This window comes from Daphnia pulex, chromosome 2, assembly GCF_021134715.1.
Source record: "Daphnia pulex isolate KAP4 chromosome 2, ASM2113471v1".
NCBI lineage: Eukaryota > Metazoa > Arthropoda > Branchiopoda > Diplostraca > Daphniidae > Daphnia > Daphnia pulex.
Genome location: NC_060018.1, coordinates 13,080,202 through 13,105,606, shown reverse-complemented (window position 1 = coordinate 13,105,606; position 25,405 = coordinate 13,080,202). Strand labels below are relative to the sequence as shown.

Here is a 25,405-nt window from a genome sequence, read left to right as displayed (position 1 = left end):
CTATTTTCGGAAACTGCTTTTAGCTATTTACCCATGAGAAATCAATAAAACTATTTCATCACGTTTTTCTTTTGAATTGTGGTCAAAATCAATGAGAATATTGAACGAAACATCCGGAAATCTCGAGAAAAAGAATACCCTTTTGGAAACTATCCAACAAAATTAAAGTTACCAAATTTCCCGTGGAAACTCTTAAAATTTTTGTGTTTTGTACGGAAAAAAAACAAACAATCCCACGAAAACATTAAACAAGTTGGCACTCATGCGGTGCTTATACTAATGAACTAAACGTTAAAGGAAATGCTACGAGAATTGAAAAACAATTTTTTTTTAAGATGTTTGTATTTGATTCGTGACCAAGATCAAATTGATATTTTTTGATTCAGTGCCGAAAAATTGTAACAGAACAAAATGTCCAGCCCTGATTCTTTTCTGCTGGTGAGGGATAACGAAAAGAACTTGATCACGTTTATATTTTTGTTAACTTTTATTGCTGCCCACCAACTTTCCACACTCAAGACGTTTTGAAATTGTTGCTGTTGGTGTGTTTGTTGCGTAAAACTTGTTGTGTGTCGACATCTTAATTGTCCATCCCTAAACCCCAATAAACAATAATCATATTGGTTGCTTTATAAGTTTGAACTCGTCTCTTGTCGTGTGTGGTCGTTGATTTTATCTTTTTTTTTTGGCTTTCTTTAACAATGATTCACATGCCGTCCACGAAATCGCGCTCACCGACGTTGATGCGATCCGTCGAAGCAGAAACGCTGAATCCCAACAAACTGGCATCCACTTTCTGCATCTTCTTCTTAGACTTCTTGGATTTAGACTAAAACGGAACATTTTCATTAGTGAAATGGTAGAGACAACGTTTTATCTTTTATTTTTAAATAATTACTTTAACTTCATGGAAGTCAGATGATTGTCCCGGATTTATGGCTTTGGCCGGGATGCACATGTTGTCCTCTTCGTATTGCTGGACGTTTCTTTGCATCTGGCGCCAACGAGAACGTTGATCAAGGAATTGCTTGGCGAACTCTTTGGCGTCTTTGCCCTCGCCAAGATACAAGCGAACATACTCCTGGACTTCAAATGGAGATTCCACGTCCTGTAATAAATGTAATCAAGAAAAAAAAATGTAGTCAAGAAACATTAACGACCCGACTCAAAAGATTAACTGTACCTTGAGAAAGGCGACAAATGTGGGCACATCAATCTGTGCCTGGACTTTCTTCAGGTACTCAAAACACCACTGACTAAAACTATCCTTCTTTTCAGCGGCGGCGGCGGCAGTTTGATTAAACAGCTTGCGAACCGCTTCTTCCTCCTTATTACTGCGGTTCTTGTTGTTCGACGCCGCCGCCGTCGTCGTCGAACCCGACGTTTTGGAAGTGGCCGGTTGTTGTTGTTGTTGCTTAGCTCCCGCTGCTTGTTGTTGCGGCTGCTTGGACGCCGCAGCCGCCGCAGCAGACTTGCCACCACCACCGCCAGCAGACTTGGCCGCCGCTTGCTGCTGAGCCGGTTTGCTCGTGGCCTTTGGAGGTGGAGGGGTTGGATCCTCCCAGAAACCAACCGTCAGGCCAATTTTCCAGTCGGCATTCGTGGTGGTGGAATGATTGGTTTTGGCGGTGGTGGTGGCCGCCGTCGCCGCTGCCGCCGAAGGGGGAGGTGGTGGGGGTTGCTGTTGGGCCACAACAGCGGCAACAGTCCGGCCAGAACTCCAAGCCGAATTACTGTGGTGCGATGACCCCCAAGCGCTGGCTGCCGCCAGATTCAGGTGCGCCATGTTCACCTGCTGGTTGGCCTTTTCTTTGGCTTCCTTCTCCTTTTGCTGGGCAAGTTGAGCTGCCTCCTCGGCCTGAATCTCGGCCAGAGACTTGGCGTTGGATGGGGTCGGAGTGTTTTGTTTGGCCCAGCGGAGCTTAATGGCCGCTTGCTGTTGTTGCTGCTGTAAAAGAGCGGCCGCACGAGCCGCCTGCTCGGCCTTTTGGGCCTGGGCGATTGCCCTTTCTTTGGCTTCCTTTTCTTCCTGCAACTTTTGAATTTCAGCCATGCTCAGCGATTCACCGGTTTGCTGTTGCTGTTGTTGCTGCTGCTGCTGTTGTTGGGCCCACGGAGCCATCATGGCCTGAGCAGCTTTAGCCTGAGCTTGAGCCTGCGCCTGTTGTTGAGCGGCGGCGGCGGCTGCAGCAGCCGCTTGCTGGGCGGCCGCTCTAGCCTGAGCCTGAGCCACGGCTTGCTGCTCCTGAAGCCTCTGAAGGGCTTCCTGCTGGCGGCGGTGTTGTTCGGCCGCCTTCTCCTCCTCTTTCCGGATCCTTTCTTCTTCTCGCCGGATCCTTTCCTCTTCCAGTTGCTGTTGTTTCAACTCCTCCTCTCGTTTGCGCTTCTCCTCCTCGCGCCGCCGCTTCTCTTCCATGGCTTGCATTTGCTGTTGTTGCTGCTGCTGTTGTTGCGCCAGCTCTCTCCTCCTCATTTCTTCCGCTTGCTGCTGTCGTTCCGTCTCCCTTCGCATCTCTTCTATCCTCATCCTCTCTTCCTCCCTCTCCTGCAACAAGAAAAGTTAAAAATTAAAAACACAAACATTCGCAGCTTTATTTCTAAATATTTACTTGAATTTCAAGTCGTCGTCGACGTTCTTCTTCCTCCTCTTTCATCCGCTTCTCCTCCATCTCCCTGCGGTGCATTTCGGCGGCCATTTGCTGTTGATGTTGTTGCTCCATTTGGCGCTTTGCTTCCTCGACCTTGGCGCTTTCAAGATCCCAAACGGACGTCATGGGCGGCTGAAGCTCTGCAGGACCGGCCTGGAAGAGCGCAGAGTGATTGTGCCAGGGAACACCGACGCCAGGAGGCAGTCCATGGAAGCCCGGCGCCACGTGATTGCCCATCACTGGATCAACGATGGTTCCACCAACACTTTGGGCCGCTACATGATTGGCGTTCCATTGAGCTTGTTGGATGAGACTTTGGATGGGATCCAGGACAACCTGGGCTTCTTGTGGTTTAGGGTTATTCATGATGGAGCTGGTAGGAGGTTTCGAAACGACGGCCGGGGGCGATTTCGATTGCCCCAGCAACTGCTGGATAAACGCCTGAATCGGATCATGAGACTTCATCAGGTTGTTGGGATTGTTGGCAAGAGCTGGCTGCTCTAATACTGCTTGCGGTTGCTGATGATGCTGCTGGCTGAGATGGTTGACTAAAGAGTGCACAGACTGCTGCTGTTGTTGTTGTTGCTGCTGCTGATGCTGTTCTTTGCTGCGCTGAAGCTGAATCATTTCAGCTTGGAGTTTAGCTTGAGCCTCCATCTGGAGCCGCAATTGCTGGAGGACAGGATCACCCGGGAGTGGATGCGGCATGTTTGCCATGTGCTGGTTAACCACCTGCTGCTGCTGGATGGGCGACAGCGTGTTCCAGCCTTCCATCTGCGACAATTTGGCAATGATCGTCTGTTGCCTGAGCATGTGCTGCTGCTGCATCATTTGCTGCTGGAACATTTGCTGCTGGATGAGTTGCTGTTGGAGCATCTGCAGCTTCTCCTGCTCGGCCGACACCAGCGGATGCAGGTCAGAGTTCTTCATAGGCGGGATGGGAGGGCCAGGCATGAAGGGCAGACGGCCCCACATCTTCGTCAGTTCGCCCAATTGAGCGTAACGTTCGTCACAGGCACGTCGGACACTCAACGCCATGGTGAAATAACCGCTATTGAACCATTCGCTCATTTCGGCCGTCGCAAACGGGCCTTGCACTTCACCCTGTGGATCTCTGCCTCGCACCAAACGAGCACAAGAAATTCACGCCGTTAAAGCAAAAATGAAACGAAAGAAATCAACAAATAAGGATTCAACCTGTAAAACCATTGATCCATGCTTAAGTTCAGTTGAGGGTTTGGCGGACTCGGCGATGGTTTCGGTTGGTCTTCGTCTTCCACCAACTGAGCCACCAGCGTCGACACGACCGCTTGAGCGTGTTCCAGGCCGTCCTCGTCCACACGCAGATTGGGCTGAGATAACATTGATGAGGACTCAGGACTAGGACCACGGAGGACGGGAGGACTTGAATTGACAACGGTGGCGGCAGCGGCGGAAGTGGCGGAGATTTGATGGGCGGCAACCTGGACAGGAGTGACGGCAGCCGGAGGAGAAGCTGACGGTTGTTCCTCGTGGATTTGTGAGTCTTTAACGTTGTCCTTGGAAGGGGAATCGACCGTGACAGGGCCACCGTCTTCATCCCCGACACCTCCGTCGTGAGACGGTTCGGCTCTCTTCCGCAACACGCGTCTCTTCTTGCCTTCACCGTCATCCTCGTCTGACCACCTTTCGTCGCGGAAAGCGCCGGAAGAGTCAAACGTTCCTCCCCCTTGTAAATGTTCTTCCGCGACCCTGTGTCCGAGATTTTTACAAATCAATTATCATCAAATTTTGTATTTGTTGTATTAGTTCAAGTCTTACCACTCGGGAAGTGAGTCGTTTTCATCCCAACCCCGCCGATTGGGATGGTGTCCGCCTCTACCACCCCTACTGCTATTAGAGTAGTAGCCAGCACTACCCGTTGGACGGCCATCATCGTCCCAAGTGCGATGGACTCTTTCTGAACGTTCTCCAGTTCCTCCGCCGCCAACTCCTCCTCCTCCGCTACTATTATTACTACCTTCTACCCACGGATCTCGTTTCTCACCACCCGGTGGATCACGTTCCCCACCTTCACGTTCAGAACGCCAGCCAGTTCGACCTGCGTGTGGTTGTTTTTTTTTTAAACAAAAGCAAAAAAGTAAAACGTCAAAACATGTTCGATGTGAACTCGCGTGTTACTACTCTGTACAGTACGTACCCCAACGTTCTCCACGACCAGCAGTTCGCCAACCATCTTCCTCTTCTTTGTTCTCGGCCCGTTCAGCGCGTTCTCTCATGGCCTCACGCGACCGCCAATTATTGTCGCCGGCGGCTGGGCGGGCAGTGCCAAATTCTTTACGTGGACTAGTAGAGCCGTTCCACGTCTCTGACTCGGCACCGCCACCATTTCTCTCGGGTCGCTCGATCCAAACCCGTTCAGAGGAGCTCTAAATGAAATAAATACGTAATGAATTTGACTATTAAATTGGGTAGTAGATGGGTTCAACCTGGGATCGCTCGAAAGGCCGAGTAGTTCCTCTTCCATAACCTGTCGGTGGACCTTCTCTGCGAGTCCCATGATCTCCTGGATCTCCTCCATCTTCATAACTCGTTCCACGATTGTACGCTCCGACTGCTGAACCAACGCCGCGAGCTCTTCCTCTTCCACGATCCATACTTCCTCCGCCTCGGCCTCGAGAAGCTCCAGCTCCCACCGGTGGACCACTGCCTCCAACGGGTGGACCAGCAGTTCGACCCATCTGTTTTAGGACAACATCACTGTTGACTCCTCGCTGCCACATACGCTAGAGAAAAACATTGAGGAAATGAAATCAAGCAACAGGTTAACCAATGGGTAACAGGAGAACCAACCAAAACAAATAGACTAACCATCTCTTCGTCAGACATTTGAATAAGTGCAAGGGGAGTTTGTGTCTTTTCAATGTAGATTGGTGGGGCTGTGGTTAAGTCATCGGGGGCCTTCATCATTTTGTCATAAAGGGCTAGCATTTCTTCTCTTCCGTACCGGTGTTGAGCCAGCTTGTATCGAGGTGCTCCAAGGCTGGGACTGGGTGGTGGGGATACTGCAGTGTCTCCGTGAGATAAAGCTCTGAGCCTGCAACATCACACAAGAATCACACAACTCCAGTATAGAATCATCACTTTGTTTCATGCCATGATTCTTTTGGTGTAAACATTTACCATTCAGGTCCGAACTTTAGGGCAGTGTCACTCATCTTCAAGGGTTTTGCAGTGGTAGTACTGTTTTGAGAAAGAAAAAGAGACCTGTCATTAGTATGAGACCATGGCCCAAACGAATTAAAATCATAATAATGGCGCGCCGTATGATGATTAACAGAACATCTAGAATCGCAAGAACCACACGCTTTCTCCGACCAAAATGTAACATGAAACTTCTTGCATTTCGGAAGATTTTGGTTGCACTACCTCATGATTTGCGTATGCGATTTCGCTCTCGGACGAATCCAGAAATATTTCAGCAGAAGCGAGAATTAAGATTTTTAATATTCTTTTCGGGTAGAGAGGGGTTTATAATTATCAACCAACGCACTAGAGCAGCGATAGCTTTACAAGATGTCGGATACCAGGGGGGAGGAGCCAACGGGCCTTGTTGTCGCTACCGAAATTTTACTAATTTTAAATTATAACCATGCCGAAATCACGACGCAATAAATTAAATAAAAAGATAATAATCATTTTGAATATTCATTTGCTTTTATTTGTTGTTTTTGATGATGAAAAAGCCATTATCAAACCAACGTCGGTCTCTGGTCGTCTGTCGTCGCAAAACGTCAACAAAGAGATACAACTGCAACTTGAGCCAAATCAGCTTCATTCTCACAAGGTTGTAACGTTGTTCCACATAGCTGATCTTGATCTGTGAATATTGCGTCATCGACACAAGTAATTGTGATTGATTTTTGCCACAGTTTTCTTCCAAATGGATCCCTCCGTGTTAACGACGTTGAAAATCCTCATTACTGGCGAAAGTGGCGTTGGTAAATCAAGGTTAGATTAGCGTTGTATTACTCGTTTATCAAACCTTATCTCGATTTATTGTTCTTTCAGTTTGCTGCTTCGTTTTACTGATGACACATTCGACAATGAACAGGCTGCTACCATTGGTGTGGACTTTAAAGTCAAATTGATCAACATTGATGGAAACAATGTCAAGTTGGCAATATGGGTATGACACGAGCAGACTTGACATCATTTTCCATTTGTTGATTTATCATTTTGAAAAATTCCAGGACACAGCTGGTCAGGAGAGATTTAGAACACTGACACCCAGCTATTACAGAAATGCACAGGGTGCTATTTTGGTGTATGATGTGTGCAGTCGACAATCTTTTTCCAGATTGGATGCATGGTTTGATGAACTGGAAACATACGCTACAAACACAAATATTGTCAAAATGTTGATAGGCAACAAAATAGACAAGGTAAGATATTTTAGTAACGTTCAGTGGACATTGTTTCACACTTTTCATATTCCCAGGAACGAAGAGAAGTAAGCAGAGAAGAAGGGCTCAAGTTTGCCAAAAAACATTCAATGCTTTTCATAGAAGCAAGCGCGAAAACTAAAGATGGAGTCCAAATGGCCTTTGAAGAACTTGTACAAAAGGTACGAAAATAACTTTTCCCCAAAGAGTCTTATCTCTGTCGATTCCTTGTGTTATCATGTTTTATATTCCCCACAGATTATTCAGACGCCTGGTTTATGGGAAGCCGATGCGTCCTCTCAAAGAGGTATGTCCCTCTCCGACAGAACTGAAGGCGGCCAACCTTGGTCATGTTCGGGTTACTGCAGTTTGGTATGAAGAGACAACTGTCATTCTTATTGTGTAAATTTCTTCGGGGTTTGTTTACGAAATTCGAGACACTTGATGCGTCTGCTGTCCAACAATGGACCAACTTTATTCGTCATCCGACTAATTAGTTGGTAAAGAGAAAGCTGCTCAGTTGAGCAATCATGGCTTATTAGTTCTTTAACAAAAATGTTCTTGTCAGAAATCCACATCATGTCGGTTTGTTTCGGAAAGCGCGTGAAAATATACATTATTTCAAAATAATCCAAATTTTCCCGTTGTTTAGATACGTACACTGAAAGTTCGCTTATTAGATTAAGCATATATGTACTCTGTTTATCTTGAGATGATTGCATCGCTGTGAAAAGTGGAACAGCAGTTGTCGATTGATTCCTTGTTTGAATGTCGTAGCGCTTGACTCGATGTAGGACACGATATACAGTTATTCATTCTTTATCATCGTGACGACGCAATCATTCTAATCATTTAATCGCAATCGTCTAGACGTCGGTCTGCTTAAACGTTATTTTTGTGTTTATTTAGATTTCCGTCTTTGTTTGAGCGCGTGGCACACGCGTGGGAAATACCTAAAATATTTTTAAATCGGTCGATTATAGCCCACGATTAAAAAAGAAACGCGTGTGGCGTGATGGTCGGTAAACGTCACCGAGTTTATCGCTGCCTCCCTTTGAGGTTACGATGACGCGATCTGTAGTAGGGAGGAAATAAAACGACGCCACTTGTGGTGGCTGATTGCACAATACGTCGCTGTCTAGACACCGGGTCACGTGAGCCAGATTTCTTTTAATAATGACGACAATGGAAAGGTTATTTACAAAAATTTGAGATCGCAATTTAAAATAAATCGAGTTTTGTCAGACGGGCAACGAACTCGAAACGGCCGAGACAGCGCCAAGTGGCGAAAATCAAGAGACAAGCGATTGCGGCCAGGATTAAGTAGACGTCGACCAAGGATCGCTGGAAACGGTTGAGATGGCGAGAGCCTAGCTGCAACTGCGGGGCGCCACCGTGTCGTGCAATGTACTCGGCCCAGTACAATCCGCGCTCTAGCGGACTCTCTGATTGGTCGTGCAGCAAATTCTGACGTCTGCGGACATTTTCCACGTACGAATCTTGGTAAATCAGCTCGTGGATGGTGCGGTGGAGCAGCTTGTCTTCGATCTCATTCCAGCGCAATTGCAGGGCATAGCCGTCGCGGACCGCCTTGTCCATGTTGAGCAGCTGATCGCTAATGAACGGCAAACCCAGAACGGGAACACCGTGGTAGATCGCTTCTTGCGTGCTCAATAGGCCTCCGTGAGTCAGGAACAGTCGACATTTCTCGTGACCTGTACGCAATAATTCACCGTTAATTTTTGAATTTACATTCGAAATTTAGTAAGCTCCTAAATACCTAAAAGATCCTGTTGCGGAAGCCAATCGACTAGCAGAATGTTGTCGGATAAATTGGCCGGTTTGTTGAAGCCTCGCCATTGCCAGACGACTCGTTGCGGTAAGCGTGAAAAGACTCGGATGAAAACGTCGAGCATTTCTCTAGGCATTTCGTCCATCGGGATGATGGAACCGACTCCAAAGACGATGAAACCAGCGCTACCGGACTCGGCCACGAATTGTTCCAGGCGATGCGGAAGAGGTTTGGCAGGGCGGCAGTGAATTCCGCCCAATTCGACCACACCTGGTGGATAGGCTCGAGGATAACTGAACGCTGGATGAGTATTGGCAAAGGCGGCGGTGATGTTGGCCTTCATTTCAATCAAGGAAGGAGCCCCAGGGAAATATTTCTCGATGGCCGGCTGCAAGCGCGGAAAGACGAACACGTCCTGGTAGAAGTTGAGCAGATGAGTGACGACCGTGTTGATTACGCGCTGCACCAAATTCATTTGGTCCGTCAGGGCCATCAGAAAGAAAGGGACGTACTCCTTGAAACGGAATAAAAATATGCGCCAGGTCAGTAATGAATTCAAAATTATATAAGAACATAGGAGCGAGATTTCAAGGACAAAATGTTGATAGAAGACCTGATCGCCTTCATGAAGGTTTCATTACCGTGTGCTCAGAATCGCCCAACAGGTAAGCCGAGTCTGTCATTAGAACATTCGGGCTGGATAATATGAAAGGACATTGAAAATGCCATGCTAGAGGGTAGCCAGCATAGGAGACCACCTGCGACAACAGGAGCAAATCAAACTGGCCGTGACGCAAGACCGATTGGACGCCAGCGTCGCTGTACGTTTGATCGAGGACTCGGTTCACTTGACCAGACAAGTGGCTGAAAATTTTCAACTGCGAGCCGATCGATTGTTTGGCGGCTATTTCGAAAAAATTCTGCTCGGCGCTTTCCGGGTCCAGCATGGAATAATTCAAGTTTGGAACGACGACTTCGTCCAAGTTGTACATCATTTTATGGTAACGAAGGTCAGTCGATTCTTGATTGGTGATAAAAGTCACGCTGTGGTTCCTCCTTAAATAGACGCAAAAATAAAAAGTTAGAATTTGAATTTAATAATGAAAAGTCTTGTTTTATTCAATTTCGTACTCTAATAGGCCTTGAATGAGTGGAATAAGAGTGGCTTTATGACTATGGGAGCCGAATGGCATAAAGACCAGGATGTTGTGACAGCTGGCCAGGCCAATCAGGACAAAGAAAACAGAGACTTGAGCAGGTAAAAACGACATTCTAGTTTCAAATGTTGCTGGTAAAGTTTTAGAAAGTGTCTTGTGTGCTGTTCGACCAAACTCACCCTGGTATTTATACACCGAAAGAAAATGTCTTATCAGTTCACCGGACGATACCGTAATGCAGAGGGAGGGGAGGAGGGATGATGATGGGACTTGATTGTTTCGATATATTGCGAGCTAGAATATTGTACAGGTTGGGTCTTGTAGGAAATGTGGCAAGACGCTGCTCCACCCCCCACCGTGTATTGCCTAAATGTTTATTCTTTTGTCTGGAAAAACTTTAGGAAAAAACCGGACTGAGACATGGCACTGATAATGATTCAGACATCTTACATGTCTACACGTCTATTCGTCCAGTCTGTGACGTTGTTTTTCTATTTCTTCGGTGTAATAATAAAACTAATGCGATCTATGGGGAGACGATGGCGAGATAAGCGATATACACTAGTACATATTATTAATTCGAATAATAAAAAAGGGGCGTACATTTGGCGACTGTATCCAAGGCCGAATAAACTTAATAGCAATATAGGATATTATGGGTCCGGTATTACCACATAATTCGCGCTTGCCCTAATAAATGTCCTTGTTGTTGCTCGATCGAAAATCCACCCTTTCTATCCTGAAAACACCGGGATTACCTTGGAACTTTTATTCCCCTTTGAGAATGACGGCAATCAATCACATTCTTGTTTTCCTTTTCGTGAGGATGGCCAACTGTGATGACGTAAAACGGACCGAAAATGGATGAATGCTACAAAATTATGGCGAGTCTTAATTGAATTGAACAAAGTTCACAAAAAGAAAAAGGAACATTAGTCTAAAGTTTCAAAAAAAAAAGGACGATGGTGATTTGATCACGTCGTTGTCATTATAGATAAGCGGGAATAAGCCAATGGCGTTTCACAAACGGAACCTGTTTGGTCGATTCACACGAAATGCAAATTCCACGACAGCACGTGCAGGTCTCATGGGGGAGAAACGTCAACGGGTACTAGTTAAGAAAAACAAGATTTCAAAGCTAAATCCTTAACTTAACGACACTATAACTTGATGGTATGCGAATGGGACCCTAGTCGGAAAAACCCAACCCAAAAGTGAAAATAAGGTTGAGCCTTTTTGGCCTAGGGAGAATAACAAGACAGGTATACAAATGCGCCCCTAGCCTTAATATAGTCTTCGGATCCATCCAGCCTATTGGCTCTCGAAATCTTCCTTTACCCTCTAGACACGCACCTTTTTTCTTTCCCAGGCCTCCTCATATGTCGTGGAAGGAACCAGATCTTTTCTTTTCCCATTCATCGACAGTCCAGTGCCAAGTGTCGCCGTCTTTGTTGACTGTCCAACCAATTCCACGTTGACGTCACATCATCTGGTTCAACTACTCCACATTATTCCGGATATAACGCAACAATTTCGATTGACGTCAGGTACAGGCAATGTTTATACACTCGGTCGGTCTGTGCAATTCAATATGTTGTAGCTGCTGCGGTAAGGGCGTGAATAGCCAATCCTTTTATGCCAGTCGTTCTCAAGGATCTTATAGTGAAAAACCGCACGAGCTAGGCAGCCCATTGTAGCCGGTCCATCCGTTTCTTCTATTTTTTTTCCCTCCTCCTCGACTAGTTTATAAACTCACGGTGTGACAATGAAAATTCAGTGTGTTGCTAACGAGAAACCGGGCGCCCAACATTGTTTGCAGCTGGTCAGCAGCCTCTTGTTTTACTGGAATTAGAAACCCTCCCTAAAAGGTGTGTGTTAATTCGTCTTCTTTTCTAGCTACATCATTTTCGGTAACCAAATCGATAGTAGCCGTTCTTGTTGCCATGGGAACGATCGACTTGGTAACAAGTTCAATTGCAATTCTATCATAACGACTTAAGCACTTGAGCAGCTACAAAAGTGAATTGCCCGACGTGATGGCGTTTTTCTATCGCGACCGGTTTAGTTCTTCCGGCTCTTTTCGTTGTTTGTGCTGGCCAGCAATTGACCCGGTCTCACCTCTGGCGTATACAATAGTATGTTTACAGTACATCTTAGATATATAGCCGCTCGCTATTACGATATCGTCTATAAGTAGTGTCAAGGGCGCTAGATCAACACAGACGACTAGTAAATCGGGACGACTGGAAGTTTCCTAATCTTAAATATTGACTTTGCCGTCTTTTATATTAATCAGATCCAGACAACTCTGTTCCCCCCGATAACAAATTATACAGGCCCGTGGCTCACATGGGGTCGTTGCGTGCGATATGTCGTACTAAGGGTCATTGCGTACGACATTCTGGCTTGTTGGAAATTTAAATTTTTAAAACATGTTTTTTTCTTACCTGATTCCAGGAAATCATTCACCATGTCTAGCTGTAAGAAATTCTTCCAGCTTCATTTCAGTCCTTACTTGAAGACATTCGTCGTCATATTAACTCCGTTGTTGCTTCTACCATTGGTCTTTCACGGAGCGGTGAGAATTTAAATGTTGAAATCTGTAAAAGAAAAATACAAATTAAAACAAATGTCTCTTTTTAAAAAATTTAATAGGAAGCCCGTGCTGGCTATGGCGTCTTGCTTATGACCATTTACTGGCTCACGTCGGCTCTACCAGTGGCCGTTACTAGTCTTTTACCTATTGTTATCTTCCCGTTGATGGACATTTTGAGCACGTCTGAAGTTTGCTCTCTGTACATCAAAGAGTCCAACATTGTCTTCTTCGGTGGCGTCGTGCTGGCACTAGGCGTCGAACGGTCCAATCTACATCGCAGAATAGCACTTAGAGTCATACTCACATTTGGCACCAATCCACGATGGTATGTATACCTTTTAGTTAAAATCCATTCAATAGCATGCATTTCTATAACTTTTGAATTATCTTTTGACAGGCTCATGTTGGGTTTTATGATGGTCAGTATGCTCCTGTCGCTGTGGATTTCAAATTCAGGAGTCACGGCCATGTTGATCCCGATTGTGGACGCTGTCGTCGACGAACTGTTTCAAGTAAGAATTTAATTCCATTAGTTTTTAATCGTTGCTAGTAAATTATAACTACGTATATTTCTAATTAATAATAGGATACCAAGGATGTAGAATTAGGAATGAACGGTATCACTTCACTTCCGGGTCACTCGGCTACCGTGCACGAGAAAGAGCAGCCGACTGAGCGAAGGTAAACTTTTGTAGTTTACCCTGTAAGGAAACATTTAACTCAATGACGAATTTTTTTTAAAATTTAGCAATGAAGGGGTCGATATGAAACGCAGAATCAAAGTTCCATTCCTGATGGCCGTCAGTTACACGGCCAGTATTGGCGGAACGGGAACTTTGATTGGTTCAGGACCGCCGTTGGCTTTCAAAGGAATTCTTGAAGAGTATAAGAAAACATTTATTAAAAAAATAGTGGGATATTTAATTTTAACGAAATTTTTACTTCAAGGTTGTACGGATCTGAAACTGGGCTAAGTTTTGCTACCTGGATGGCTATCGGCGTTCCCGTTGCATTGATTACTACCCTCCTCGCCTGGGTCTGGCTTCAAATTCTTTTCATGGATAACTTCAAGTAAGAATTCAATTCAACAATTAAAATAGGATTTTTAACTGATTTTGTTACGACCTAGATCAAGGCAAGAAAGTGGCATGAGGAGCAAAACAGAAATCAAGTCATCGATTCGAAGCCAATACAGAGAACTTGGGCCGATTACCTTTTACGAAAAATCTATCGTGTTTCTCTTTGTCTTGTTGATTGTCTTGTGGGTCTCCAAAGACCCGCAATTCATGCCCGGATGGGAGGATTTGTTCCCTCTCGAGTACGTTCATTTCTTTGTCTTTTATACAACTGTAAAAAATAATGAACTAATTATTAAATTGGACTACATAATAGGCATCGAATCGGTGATGCAACTGTAGCCATTGCTATTGTCCTTCTGGCATTCATTATGCCATCCAAGCCGAATTTCTGGTGCTTTAGCAAACCGGGAAAAGGTAATTTTAAAACATTAAAGCCCTTTACACCCAACCGATCAATCACACCGCTTGCTTTTAATTTGATCCCAGCACCTGGCTCCAGTCCAGCTTTACTCGAGTGGAGTTACGTCCAGCAGAGATTTCCTTGGAGTGTTCTACTTTTACTAGGTGGAGGCTTTGCCATTAGCGACGCTTCTAAAGCATCTGGATTGTCTTTTATGCTCGCCAATCACCTCTCTGCTTTGGCGGCCTTACCTCCGTTTGCCGTTATGTTTCTCGTATGTCTACTAGCCTCCGCAATGACCGAAATAGCCTCAAACGCAGCCGTCGCTTCCATCTTGCTCCCAATCGTAGCTCAAATTGTACGAAGTTTAACATAACTTTTACAGAGAACAAACTAACTCGTCTTTTTCTTTCCCACAGGGTGAAGTGACTAATATGAATCCATTATACCTTATGATTCCCGTCACCTTCAGCTGCTGTCACGCCTTCATGTTGCCCGTTGGTACACCCAGCAACGCCATGGTATTTTCAGCCGGAAAAATGAAAGCTGGAGAAATGGTACGGGTATTTTACTATTTAAAACAACAAAGAGCAATATTAATTCAATGCCATCATACTTGCAGATTAAAGCTGGGGTAGTCATGAATATTATCAGCATACTTGTCTTATGCATCGTTATGGAGACTGTCGGCGATGCTATCTTTGATCTACACGCTCCAGAATTGCCCTTCTGGACTGATGGAGCTCGTCATCGAGCTATTTTATTGCGACCAAACTGAAAAAAAGAAATTTAAAAAATTTTTTGTTAAAAAAATTACAATTTAGAAATCTCCATTGAGATCTTAAAGTACTGAAACATCCCAGATTCCTGAATCGCTTAATTTTTTTGTATAGTTTTTACAATTTGTAAGTGTAGTGTATAATACTGACTTGTTGTGGCCAAATGTGATAGCAATCTTATATGAAGACAATGCATCATTCTCAATATATTTCCAATAAAAGACACTTAAGCAACTTTTTTTTTAACCTTTGTCCTTTTTTTCTTTTCAAAAGAAATTTATTAAGATAAATTGTTTTTCTAGCGCGGAACTTGATTGTCAGACCGTTATCTGGCAACGGCGTCGCAGACTAAAATTAGTTGGACGGAAGAGATTCCATGACTTCAATGAGTTCTCAGTTTTGACAGTTGTCACTGAAATAGCGTGTTTGTTTTGTCTAAAATCATTGTGATTTCTAGTTCATCTTTTGAATAGATCTTGAAACACTTTTGTTCAGTCATTCATCAAATATGGAAAAACAGTACAAACACTGGGAAGGTAAAAATCAAACGTCTGTCTTACTTGTTTTTCTCTTTTTACACCGGCTGTAACCTCGTCGAACTTGAATTTCTCGTCTGTGTTTAAGATGTTCGCGATCTGTTGAGGAACTGGAGAGAGGAAAACTGTCGGCAAAGTGAAGATGTCGTTGATCTGTGGAATGAAGTATTGGCAAATCACTTTGGTAAATTGGGGGATGAAGGATGGCTCGTTTTAGAGCAAGTATTTATTGCAGCGCTTGATTGTCACAACATGGAGGTGGCCAATTTCTGTCTTTCAAAATTGAATCAAGAGTTTCCTGATAGTTTGAGAGTAAAAAGACTCAAAGCAATGAAATATGAGGCTTCAGAAAAGTATTAACTCACTTTTAAAATGAAAGTCTTCCTCTCGGTTAACACATTTATCTTCCCACAGGTATGAACATGCTTTAGATATTCTTGATTTAATCATCAAGAAGGATGAAACCAATGCTGCTTCTCGTAAGCGTAAGGTGACAATCTACAAATCTCAGGGAATGATTATTGAGGCCATTAAAGAGTTGACTGACTATCTCAGAATGTAAGTTACTTAAAATTCCAAGTTTATGTAAAAGTAAATGCTAACCTATTTAAAAAACTTAGCTTCATGGCTGACCAAGAAGCATGGATGGAATTGTGTGACCTTTACATCAGCCAACAGGAGTGGAATAAAGCTGCTTTTTGTGTTGAAGAGTTGTTGCTGCACAGTCCTTTCAACCATTTGTACCTTCAGAGATATGCAGAAATCAAGTATACTCAGGTATTTTAATTAGCTTGAACAATTTTTAAATTCAATACTTTAAGCAACAATTTTTTCACTCAGGGAGGCTATGAAAATCTTGAAGTAGCAAGGTCTTACTATTCCCAAGCAGCCAAATTGAATCCAAAGAATGTTAGAGCCTTGTATGGACTTATGCTTGTAAGTAAAAACAAATTTTAGTCAATAATATGAAAGAAATTGATGAATTAATGTTTACCATTCAGACCTCTGTGCACATGGCATCTAATTCAAAATGCCCTTCTCAAAAGAAGAAAGAGAGCATCAAATTGAGCGAGTGGGCAACGAATCAACTGTCTCAACTTCAGGACTCGAACGACAGCAAGCTGTTTTCATCTCAAATCCTTGAAGGAATGGGAAATTTGCAGATTGGCAACGATTCTAAAAATTAACAAAAATACCTTTGTTTAGCAAAATTTGGTCCAAAATTATTTGGGGTTATTTTTTTTTAGCCATGTCCCTCCAACTTTTTCCGTTCGAGTCATACCCATCAGTTTTCATGTGTGCAACTCGCTTGAACCCTCATCCCTGATTGGTTAAAATATATTTTACATAGAAGTTTTCACCATTGAAGGAAGAAACGTTACGTAACGCATTTTTTAAATGAATCACACTTTCACCTCCGGTTCAAACCCAATCCCTTTTTTGGAGAAGATTCCCTTTTGAGGTGAAGGTCAACCCTGGCAACATAATCATGCAAGAATTGTGCTGTAAGTGACTAACCTTGGCCTTTAAATTCCTGACATGACGCGTGAAGTGAAACTAATTGCACAGAACAAACTGAAAAGAAAGAAAAAGGGAGAAACTTACTGATATCAAGTTCACCTTGCATCACGGGGGAATTCCACCAGCAGCTCCTCCTCGTCGTTAGATTGCATTGGTCATGGAACAACCGGAAACCAGATGAAAAGGCTGTACGAACAAGATTTGCATGAATAAAAATATACAAGGTTGTGGGTGGCCAATATAATGATGCAGCACAAAAACGCAACTTGGGGGTTGTTTCGTCGGTTTGAGACCACAATAGGCGGAAGAAGGAGAGGCGGGACAACCGGACGGATCCACACACGGGCCACTGTCTTAAAACAGCGGCACGGGCAAGTCTCAGTCTTTAGTTGTTTGCACGCAGCGAGTCGAGTCACAGTAACGTGAGTGGGAAATCAACAAAAACAGAAAGAACATTTGCTCCGATTATTTTACCGACGATTTCCTATCATTAAGAGTTAACGAACTTGTTTTTTTGTCCGACGTGCCAAGTCAATTTAAGTCTATTGAACCCAGGTTGGACCCCCCTTTTAGCCGGAATCGTTTAAGTAAAAACGTCTTCCAACGTTTTGCTAGCAATCAGTCGACATAAAATCCCCAATCAATACTTACGCAGTGCCGTCAGTTCGAACCGGTCATTGTCGTAAAAATGATGAAAGAGTGCGGTTTACTTTTCGTTTGCTGGGCGACTGTGGTGTTGGCTGGAATATTACAACCTCTTCCCAGCCATTCAGCGATGGGAGACTGCCGATCCAACGAAGATTGTGGTCCCAACCGGTGCTGCCTACTTGGTAATCGTTGAAAAAAAAATTAAGATTCTCTTCCATCAAATTAAATATTAAAACGTTGTAAATTGAACAACAGGTATGATGCGGTACAGTACGCCGTGGTGCGCGCCATTATTGAATTTAGGTGAAGACTGTCGACCGACCAGCAGTAACGAGCCTTCAATAACCAATAGAACGCTGGCTTACCCTGGAGGCCTTGAAATCTTCCTTAAAGATGCTTATCAGGTTTTTGAAATTTCATTCCATTTTCTCTCTCAATCACAAACCAACAAATTTCTCTTTTTCTCTCAAAATGCCAAAAGATTCTCTGCCCGTGTGACGCCAATCAAGGACTCGTCTGCAGTCACCTAAGCGCGACGTGCATCTCCGACGAAAGCCTGAATGACATTTCACCACTCTAAAACTCGATCGACCTGATTTTTGTTTGTTTCAAAATTCTTCTCTCTCTTTCTTTTTTAAATGTCAAATTATTTCACGTGCGATTTCGTCGATTAAAATAAACCACAACAAAAAAACCGAATTTGAATTGGAGAAATTTGATTTGATATATTTACCATTTCATCATCGGGGCGGGAAACAACGCAATTATTGATTGGCCTTGTTGGCTTTACCCCGGATCTTGCTACCTACCGAGGCTCCTTTGCGCGCCGCCTTCACCAGTCCCTTAAATTGACCACTCATCTTCGCCTTTTTCCTTTTATTGAGAGCATTGCGGCTCAGCGGAACGTAAGCGAACGGATCAGGTTGGCCCTTGCGCTTCACATCACCACGTGCCTTTTCGCTACGGTATTCGACTCCGTAATCGGCCGGTTTCACCTTCTCTTGACTCTGCTGGGCTCTCTGCTTGGTCGTCAATTTGTGGACGGTTCGCTTGGCTGATGATGGCTTGACGGCCACCGCAACCGGTCGATGGATACCCGATCCACCCGCTTGGTACTTGAACGAAGGTTCGTCTTCTTCGTCGACCATGGATTCGTGGTCGTCGATTTTACGTTTGCGGTCCACCTCCATCTTGTCCAGCGCTTTGCTCAAGTCGACGTCCGATTCCTGAGAGGAATCGGATGAGTCGCCACCATCATCGATAATCATTCGACCGTCGGGGGCTGTTTTGAAGATGCTCTCCTTCTTCTTCTTCTTCTCGGCCGTCAATTGCGCCAGCATGGCGCGCGCAGGATTAGTCGATGACACTTTTTTGGCTGCAGCTGGATCCAAAAAGTCGACAATGGATCCTTCGTCCTCTTGAATCCACGTCTTGGGCGTCTTCTTCCGCACGTCCTTGTCTTCTTCATCATTCTCCAGTTCGCTGTCACTGTCGGCCAAAACGTGTTCCATCGTCTTGGGTTGCGTCGCCATTTCCGTCTCGTCTTCATCGTCTTCCTCCTCCTCATTTCCGGCCGCTTTGCGCTCTTCCTTTTGCTTCTTCTTCCGCGCTTCGATTTTGCGGATGTTATTCAACCGCTTGAGGAGGACAGTGTCATCCTCGGGGACGAGTTTCATGACCAAATCGGCTCCACATTTACGGATCAGCCGGATGAAAATATCGCGCGTCTTGATGAGGTAAGTCCGTTTGAGTTCCTCGTCCATCGAGCTGAGGCCGGTGATGAGCCGCTTCAAGTAGAGAGGCAGTCGCTGCGAGTGGACGGTGACGGTGAACATGCGGATGAAAACGAGACAGGCCAGGACGACATCTCGATTTCCAGTCACCAACAAGGTGCAGATGCTCTCCAGGACAGTGTCGATGAGCTCCTCTGTACAATTGGAAGCGAATTCGTGGACAACGTAGGTGACGGATGTGACAGCCGTGGCGATGTGAGCCTCGTCATCGCTGGACATTCCCTTCATTAGTTTAGTGACGTAGTCTCTGAGTGCCACTTGCGGATCAGAGGACCACTTTTGGAAAATGCGTCCGACATCGACGAGGAGCGCAAAAGCGGCGGCTTTGACCTTTTCGCCGACTCCTTTGACAGCTAATGCCGCCTCTGAAGCAGAAGCGACCAGGAAGCGACGGTTGGGTGCAGTTGACGGCTGCTCGGCCAATAAAGCGACCAAGCGAGACAAAGTGCGCAACCTCGAGGCCCGACTCGGTGCTTTGACGATATCTCTCGAGCTTGTAAATAATTTGACAATGCGGCTCAAACTGGCGCGGACGTGACGGCCACACGGACTGGCCTCATCGGCACCGACGATTTCCTCCACAATGCGATAGGCTTTCTTCTGGGGTTTCGACTCGCTGCCCATGATCCACGGTAGAACGAGCTGGACAAAACTCTCGACACGGTCCGGGTCCTGGTAAACCACCAAGGCTCGCAACAAGGCCAAAACAGACTCCCAGATGAATTGGTTCTCTTCCGCTACAGCCTTGTCCTCCTAATGGATAATAAATCATTTAGACATTTGGCTCAATAAAATTTGGTGTTATTTCATTTACCGATTTCAAACTGGCCGATGCTGTCGTCAATTTCTCCTTGGCTTTATCAAAGAGCGAGTGGAGCAGTTCTGTATCGGCCACTTGCAGGTAATAGGTCGTCGTCTGGAACACGGATTCGCGTTGAGACTCTTCCTCGTCGGTGGTCGATTTGGTGGTAAACAGGTTGAAGAGCAAAGGAATATAATTCTTGGCATAACGGGCCACCTCGACCCGAATCTTGTCGTCCGTCTTTGAATGAATAATCAGCTGACGAAGAGCGGCCATCACGTCCATTCGAATGTCTGGTCGATCAGCCAGGGCTTGGCCCAGCAATTTGGCAATCTGTTTGAAGGAAACTTCAACATCTGTCGGGCACTTGCAAAAACCCGGCAAAAGGGCCCACATTTGACGCTGGAGGAGGTCAAATATCCGAAAGCCAACCCGATCCTGATCTTCTTTACATTGAGGGACTCTTGCACGACACATCTGGGCCAGCGGCAAAAAGTATTCGATGAAGAATCCGAGTTCCGTGTTCTGAATGTTTTCACGCAAAATGGGCAGGAGCCAACTGTATGGGAATTCGTAGGAATTCTTTTCTTTGCCAGTGATGCCCAGCGGGATGCATTTCAAGAGGAATCGAGGGCCGCAAACACGAACTGCTTTGCCGATAGCGAAATCCGCTTCAGCTTCGTGCGGGAAACGTGGCGAAACGCGCAGACTGGCCAGCGATTTGATCAAACTTTTCAAAATTTCCGGACGGCTTTTGCCTACTCCTTCGATCAAGGTGGTGCACAAGTGGATGACGTACTTCCAGGCTTTGACCGTTTGATAATTCAAACTTTGCTCAACGCTTTTAGTGATTTTCTCGGCTGCCGATGTGACGGCGGCCATATTCGCCGGCTGATTGAATGCCGGTTCCAGACCCTGGCTGATGAGCGAGGCCAGCGATGGAGTGACAGATAAAACCACTTCCATCCTGTCGCTGGACCAGAGAACTGTGGCCACGCTGAAGAATCTTGGGAGATGACCGACGCAAAGGAGCGAGTCCAGTCGGCCGAGATTGAGAAGTGCTTGGGTCATGACACTCAGCCATCCGCGCAGGGGTTGCGTGTCGTTGGCAGAGGGTTGGTAGTCGTAGAGGGCAGTGATGAGACGAGCGTTCAGATCGGCAGACAACGTGATGGCCCTGGGTCGGCAAATAAACATGCTGTGGAAACACTGCATGGCGCAAGAGGAGATGAGAACGTTGTTGAGTGTCATGAGCTTCAGCAAGGATTCACACAAAGGTTTGACTTCGCTTTGGGGCAAGACGGCAACAATTTCTTTCAAGAGGTTCAACAGATGGAGTAGAGGCGATGGTTCGCTACCAAATCCGTGCTCTTCAATAAATGTCAAACAGAATTTGCCCGTCTGATGAATACAACAAATAAATACAAATTTGAAAATTACTTTAAACAATAAATCAAAACTACTAGTAGGGCCTATATTCATACCCGAGATGCAACAGGGTGCAATATGGGAGCGTCTTCATCTTGAGTCAAAAAGGTGCTGCCTTTCAGGATAGAGCTGTAAAAAAAGAACAATTAATTATGTACTAAAATATTTGACGCTATTTCAAATTACCAAATGGCGTGTTGTGCAGCTTTGCGAACCTGTGGCTTGGGGCTGGACACAAATGTCAGTAATGCGTCGTAAATTTGCAAGGTGGAAGAAGAGGACCAGGCTGAAACATCCTGGTTTCGAAGTAGAACACCAAGACAGCCGACCAGCGACCGAATCAGAAGGCTGTTGTCACTTTCAATGTATCGGCCCAGCAAGTCGAGTAGACATTTGGCTGACGTTGAGAACTTGACTTTGAGAACACTGGCGGGAACTCGTTTGATGACCATACCCAAAAGTGCAAGGGTAGCGCCAAGTGAATCTTCGCTAGTCTCGGCCACTTCCAGTGTCGTCATCAACACTGCAAAGTATTCCGTGTCAGTTTCTTTGCCTCCTTCCTGTTTGATGACTTCCGAAACAGCTGCAGGAAAGAACAAATTATAATTGGGCAAAACTAAAATCATATGCTAAATGGCATACCTGCAAGAACAGCCAACATTTCTCTATGAAGAGATGAGGTTGGCGTGAAACCTCTGTGTAGTTTATTGAAAGACACATTGCTACAGTTGGAGAACCCTGTGGCAAATGTCTTGACTGAGCTGCTGGATCGGAATGTCTTTCCAGAGATGACTGAGTATGTTTCGTCATCATCAAAATCTCCATGGGACACTGACGGGGGTGCAGTGATGACTTCAACAGCAGCAGAGGGATCATGGGGCTGTCAGGCACACAAAATTTTAATCAACATGACTTGAACAAATAAAACAAAAGATCAAAATTACCTTTGACGATTCAGATGCATAAGTGTGCTGCTTCAAAGCTTCTTCAGTCAAACCACTTTTCTGGGTAGAACCAGCCGGTGGCCCGAATAAAAATGGCTGGAAAAACCTCGTTTTCGCCACTTCGCGATGTTTCTTGATTGTGGGGTTGGAGCTGCTACTCTGTCCCTTTGCCCATCTTTTGCCTTTATTTCCAGGCCCCTTGATACGAGTTTTTAATTTGCCCATGGCGTGATGTATTCAGAAAAAGCACCGTCGTCAAATACACTACGTGCAATTTTATACTGGTTGACTCTGGCGAAACTTGCCAGTGATTTTGGTAATCAACTAGCACGTGTGTCGTCAACCAACTGAAAAAGAATCTGTCGTCTGCTAGACTCAGCGACGTTGGCAGTTTTCCATTTTTCCAAGAAGCCGTGCGCTTGGAAATGTTTTTAACAGCCGAGAGAAAAAGGGAAAAAAACAACAGATGTATTTCCTTTTTATTCTATAAATAATTTAAAAAAAAGCATCAAAGTAATTGGCACAATCAACGACCGATCGATGCGAATTGATCGGTTGGTATATCTATAACGGTCCAAAAAGTCTGTGTTGTTTGTCTTCTTGACGGGTTGTTCGCAAAAGTCTGCAATATAATGTGTGTAGCAGCCAGCCTACATAGTACCGCGGGTTACACGCAATCTCTTTCTATTAGACCTTTATTTTGTTCTCTCTTTGCCTTTGTTTCCCTGGGCGATCGATTCTCCTCATACTCATCTCTCTCTCTCGGTATTAAACTGTAATATCTATTCTTTAGAGTCTTGGACGTCTCCACAGTCTGCCCATGTAGTCTAACTTTTCTCTTTTATAGATAGATAGCCGCCGAAGCCACGCCGGATGTGATCACGACTGTCGGCATAGTGAGGAGGAGCTGATGTTATATATAATCAAGAGTTGGAAGACACAAATAGGCGGACTCTCTATCTACTGCATCATGTATATAGTCACCCGAAAGATGGATATAATATATATATAAAGGGCAGGAGGGTAATCAAGAATGTCCGGTGTGTCTCGGAATCAGCGGAAATGATCTTTCGACATTCGTGAACAACAACAATAAGACGGGCAGGGCGAAGGCCAGCGAGGTATACAACGGTCGTCTATAGCGAATGAATGGCCGGTTAATGATATATACACACAGATAAATATAGTTGACGTTGAATAGAAAAAAAGGTCCTTATTAATATTAGAGATGATGATGATGTTGAATTGATTTGCAGGTCAACTGTGAGAGACCAGCTAGTCTTTATAAGGCTTTAATACGAGGCTTGCACACAAGTTTGACTGGAAAAAGTCAACCCCCACTACTCACAGAAATCCTGTGAGACCAATCAGAGAGAAGGAAAAGAGGCTTTCTCCAAATTCTGTATATAGCTACACACGCTGGTCTTTATTATACGGCGGGATGGAAAGATGTAAGAGTTGGCATCACGAGGATGGATGGATGGATGGAAAAAAGAGTCGCCGAGAAAGAAGTTCATTAAGGCTCTTCCTGTCGTCCAATTTGAGATGACAATGTCTCAGCCGACACATAGTCAATAGAACGACAAAGTTGGTGGTGGTGGCCTAGGTACAAAGTATCACGCGGGTTAAAGCAGCAAAAGCGGTCGTGACTGGTTTTATTGAGTCATCATCAACTATACAACAAGCGTCGGATAAATAGACGAGTCAAACTTGTCTCCTATCTAATATAAATGAAGGCCTTTTGTAATTTAAACGATTCGCCCGAAGAAATACTTGAGAAAAGAATCGAGACGATGAAAATCCGCCCAGTCGAGTGCAAATAACATTTCTCGATTGGTTCGCAGTGTGGTCCCTAATGTGCAACAGCTGTTGAAAGAGACATGATGTGTGTTTGTCGTGTCTGTCTGTGACAGTCCGAGCGGTACACCGCAAAATGTGTGCCGTCAACTGTTTCCAACTGACGTGAGAGATCTGTTGGAGCATTGATCATTCGCTCCTTTTTTCTCTCTATTTCTTCTAGTGTACACACAAAGTCGTCGCCAATTGTATTGCGTGTTGAATGGGGAAATCGTCGCCTCCGCCGGATGAGAAGCAAACACTCGTGAGCGATGCGTCCGAGTTGAGGCAGTACGGATCCGCACCACCAATCCATTCGTTGGTAAGAGTTCAATTCCCATCCAGCGTTGTCTCTAATATTGATTCGGTATATGGCCGGAATTATTCGAGTGAAATTGGATCCAAGACAACAGGTCGAAATCGGATGCGCTCGGGCGAAAGCGACGCCAAGACGATCCAGCATCAAATGAGTGGAATGAACACGGTCCTAATAACTGCCGGCCAACCAATGAGCACCGACCGGAAGTCGTTGGCAGCCGCCACAGCATCGCGACACAAAGAAATGGAAGAGCCTCAAGACTTTGAATCGATCGTCAAAATCCGCTTGTTTCTCGCAACGGCAGCCCTTTGGCTCCTTTGGCTCCTAGTTTACGTCATCCTCTCCCACTGGCGCCTTATTTGAGACATAACATACCCCACGATCCGCACCACAAATTCCGGCGCCATTCACGCGCACATCCTTTCGGGCTCCGGATCAAAATCGAAATGTTTCTCTTATTTTTTGAAATTTTTGAAATTTTTGTATTTTGTCATGTGCGGAGAAATAATTTCTTTTTTAAGAATAAAAAGATGAAAGTGAAAAAGCGGGAAAAAATGTGGCAATAACCGACAGTAGAGACAAGAGCCAATGACTAGTCCAACACACCAATAAAAGAAGGAAATCAATTTTTGGCGGGAATTTCAAACAAGAAAAAGGAGATGATTAAAAAAGAAGTAGAAATTGATACGTGTACAACACACGA

General features: G+C 45.0%; 5 protein-coding genes and 1 long non-coding RNA gene across 8 annotated transcripts; 3 read left to right on the top strand and 3 right to left on the bottom strand.

The window, feature by feature from the left end:
• Positions 1 to 483: 483 nt before the first annotated feature.
• On the bottom strand, positions 484 to 6,234 carry LOC124202281 (GRB10-interacting GYF protein 2-like). The gene is made up of 11 exons (XM_046598602.1): positions 6,057 to 6,234; positions 5,811 to 5,870; positions 5,499 to 5,724; positions 5,117 to 5,413; positions 4,828 to 5,056; positions 4,449 to 4,728; positions 3,846 to 4,379; positions 2,610 to 3,762; positions 1,184 to 2,545; positions 899 to 1,108; positions 484 to 829 (listed from the first exon to the last, which is right to left on the bottom strand). The coding sequence occupies exons 1-11, from the start codon at positions 6,059 to 6,061 to the stop codon at positions 707 to 709; spliced, it is 4,479 nt and encodes a 1,492-aa protein (XP_046454558.1). The 5' UTR covers positions 6,062 to 6,234; the 3' UTR covers positions 484 to 706.
• Positions 6,235 to 6,396: 162 nt separating this feature from the next.
• On the top strand, positions 6,397 to 7,702 carry LOC124202418 (ras-related protein Rab-18-like). Of its 2 annotated transcripts, XM_046598774.1 has the most exons (6): positions 6,397 to 6,474; positions 6,560 to 6,638; positions 6,699 to 6,816; positions 6,881 to 7,072; positions 7,129 to 7,254; positions 7,331 to 7,702. In XM_046598774.1, exons 2-6 carry the CDS (start codon positions 6,571 to 6,573, stop codon positions 7,448 to 7,450), a joined length of 624 nt encoding a protein of 207 aa, XP_046454730.1. In that variant the 5' UTR covers positions 6,397 to 6,474; positions 6,560 to 6,570; the 3' UTR covers positions 7,451 to 7,702. The 2 variants fall into 2 exon arrangements, with proteins under 2 accessions (XP_046454730.1, XP_046454727.1); XM_046598771.1 differs by having other exon boundaries at positions 6,398 to 6,638.
• Positions 7,509 to 12,605, bottom strand: LOC124202341 (UDP-glucuronosyltransferase 2B14-like). 2 transcript variants are annotated; one of them, XM_046598690.1, is made up of 4 exons: positions 12,469 to 12,605; positions 9,506 to 9,920; positions 8,853 to 9,378; positions 7,509 to 8,787 (listed from the first exon to the last, which is right to left on the bottom strand). In XM_046598690.1, the coding sequence occupies exons 2-4, from the start codon at positions 9,857 to 9,859 to the stop codon at positions 8,294 to 8,296; spliced, it is 1,374 nt and encodes a 457-aa protein (XP_046454646.1). In that variant the 5' UTR covers positions 9,860 to 9,920; positions 12,469 to 12,605; the 3' UTR covers positions 7,509 to 8,293. The 2 variants fall into 2 exon arrangements, with proteins under 2 accessions (XP_046454646.1, XP_046454637.1); XM_046598681.1 differs by lacking the exon at positions 12,469 to 12,605 and adding an exon at positions 9,996 to 10,193.
• Positions 12,482 to 18,279, top strand: LOC124208047 (solute carrier family 13 member 5-like). Its single transcript, XM_046605748.1, has 19 exons — positions 12,482 to 12,599; positions 12,677 to 12,942; positions 13,015 to 13,129; positions 13,204 to 13,298; positions 13,366 to 13,500; positions 13,566 to 13,688; positions 13,747 to 13,935; positions 14,010 to 14,110; positions 14,183 to 14,454; positions 14,516 to 14,653; positions 14,719 to 14,768; positions 15,498 to 15,764; positions 15,826 to 15,969; positions 16,032 to 16,188; positions 16,252 to 16,347; positions 16,413 to 16,595; positions 17,564 to 17,762; positions 17,836 to 17,984; positions 18,062 to 18,279. The coding sequence occupies exons 1-19, from the start codon at positions 12,492 to 12,494 to the stop codon at positions 18,158 to 18,160; spliced, it is 2,886 nt and encodes a 961-aa protein (XP_046461704.1). The 5' UTR covers positions 12,482 to 12,491; the 3' UTR covers positions 18,161 to 18,279.
• LOC124202291 (RRP12-like protein) lies at positions 18,280 to 22,917 on the bottom strand. The gene is made up of 6 exons (XM_046598609.1): positions 22,548 to 22,917; positions 22,246 to 22,483; positions 21,790 to 22,186; positions 21,660 to 21,732; positions 20,188 to 21,576; positions 18,280 to 20,126 (listed from the first exon to the last, which is right to left on the bottom strand). The coding sequence occupies exons 1-6, from the start codon at positions 22,770 to 22,772 to the stop codon at positions 18,345 to 18,347; spliced, it is 4,104 nt and encodes a 1,367-aa protein (XP_046454565.1). The 5' UTR covers positions 22,773 to 22,917; the 3' UTR covers positions 18,280 to 18,344.
• Positions 22,918 to 24,463: 1,546 nt separating this feature from the next.
• Positions 24,464 to 25,355, top strand: LOC124202444. The gene is made up of 2 exons (XR_006878131.1): positions 24,464 to 24,705; positions 24,790 to 25,355. It is a non-coding gene; the product is annotated as an uncharacterized LOC124202444 (long non-coding RNA).
• Positions 25,356 to 25,405: the final 50 nt, after the last annotated feature.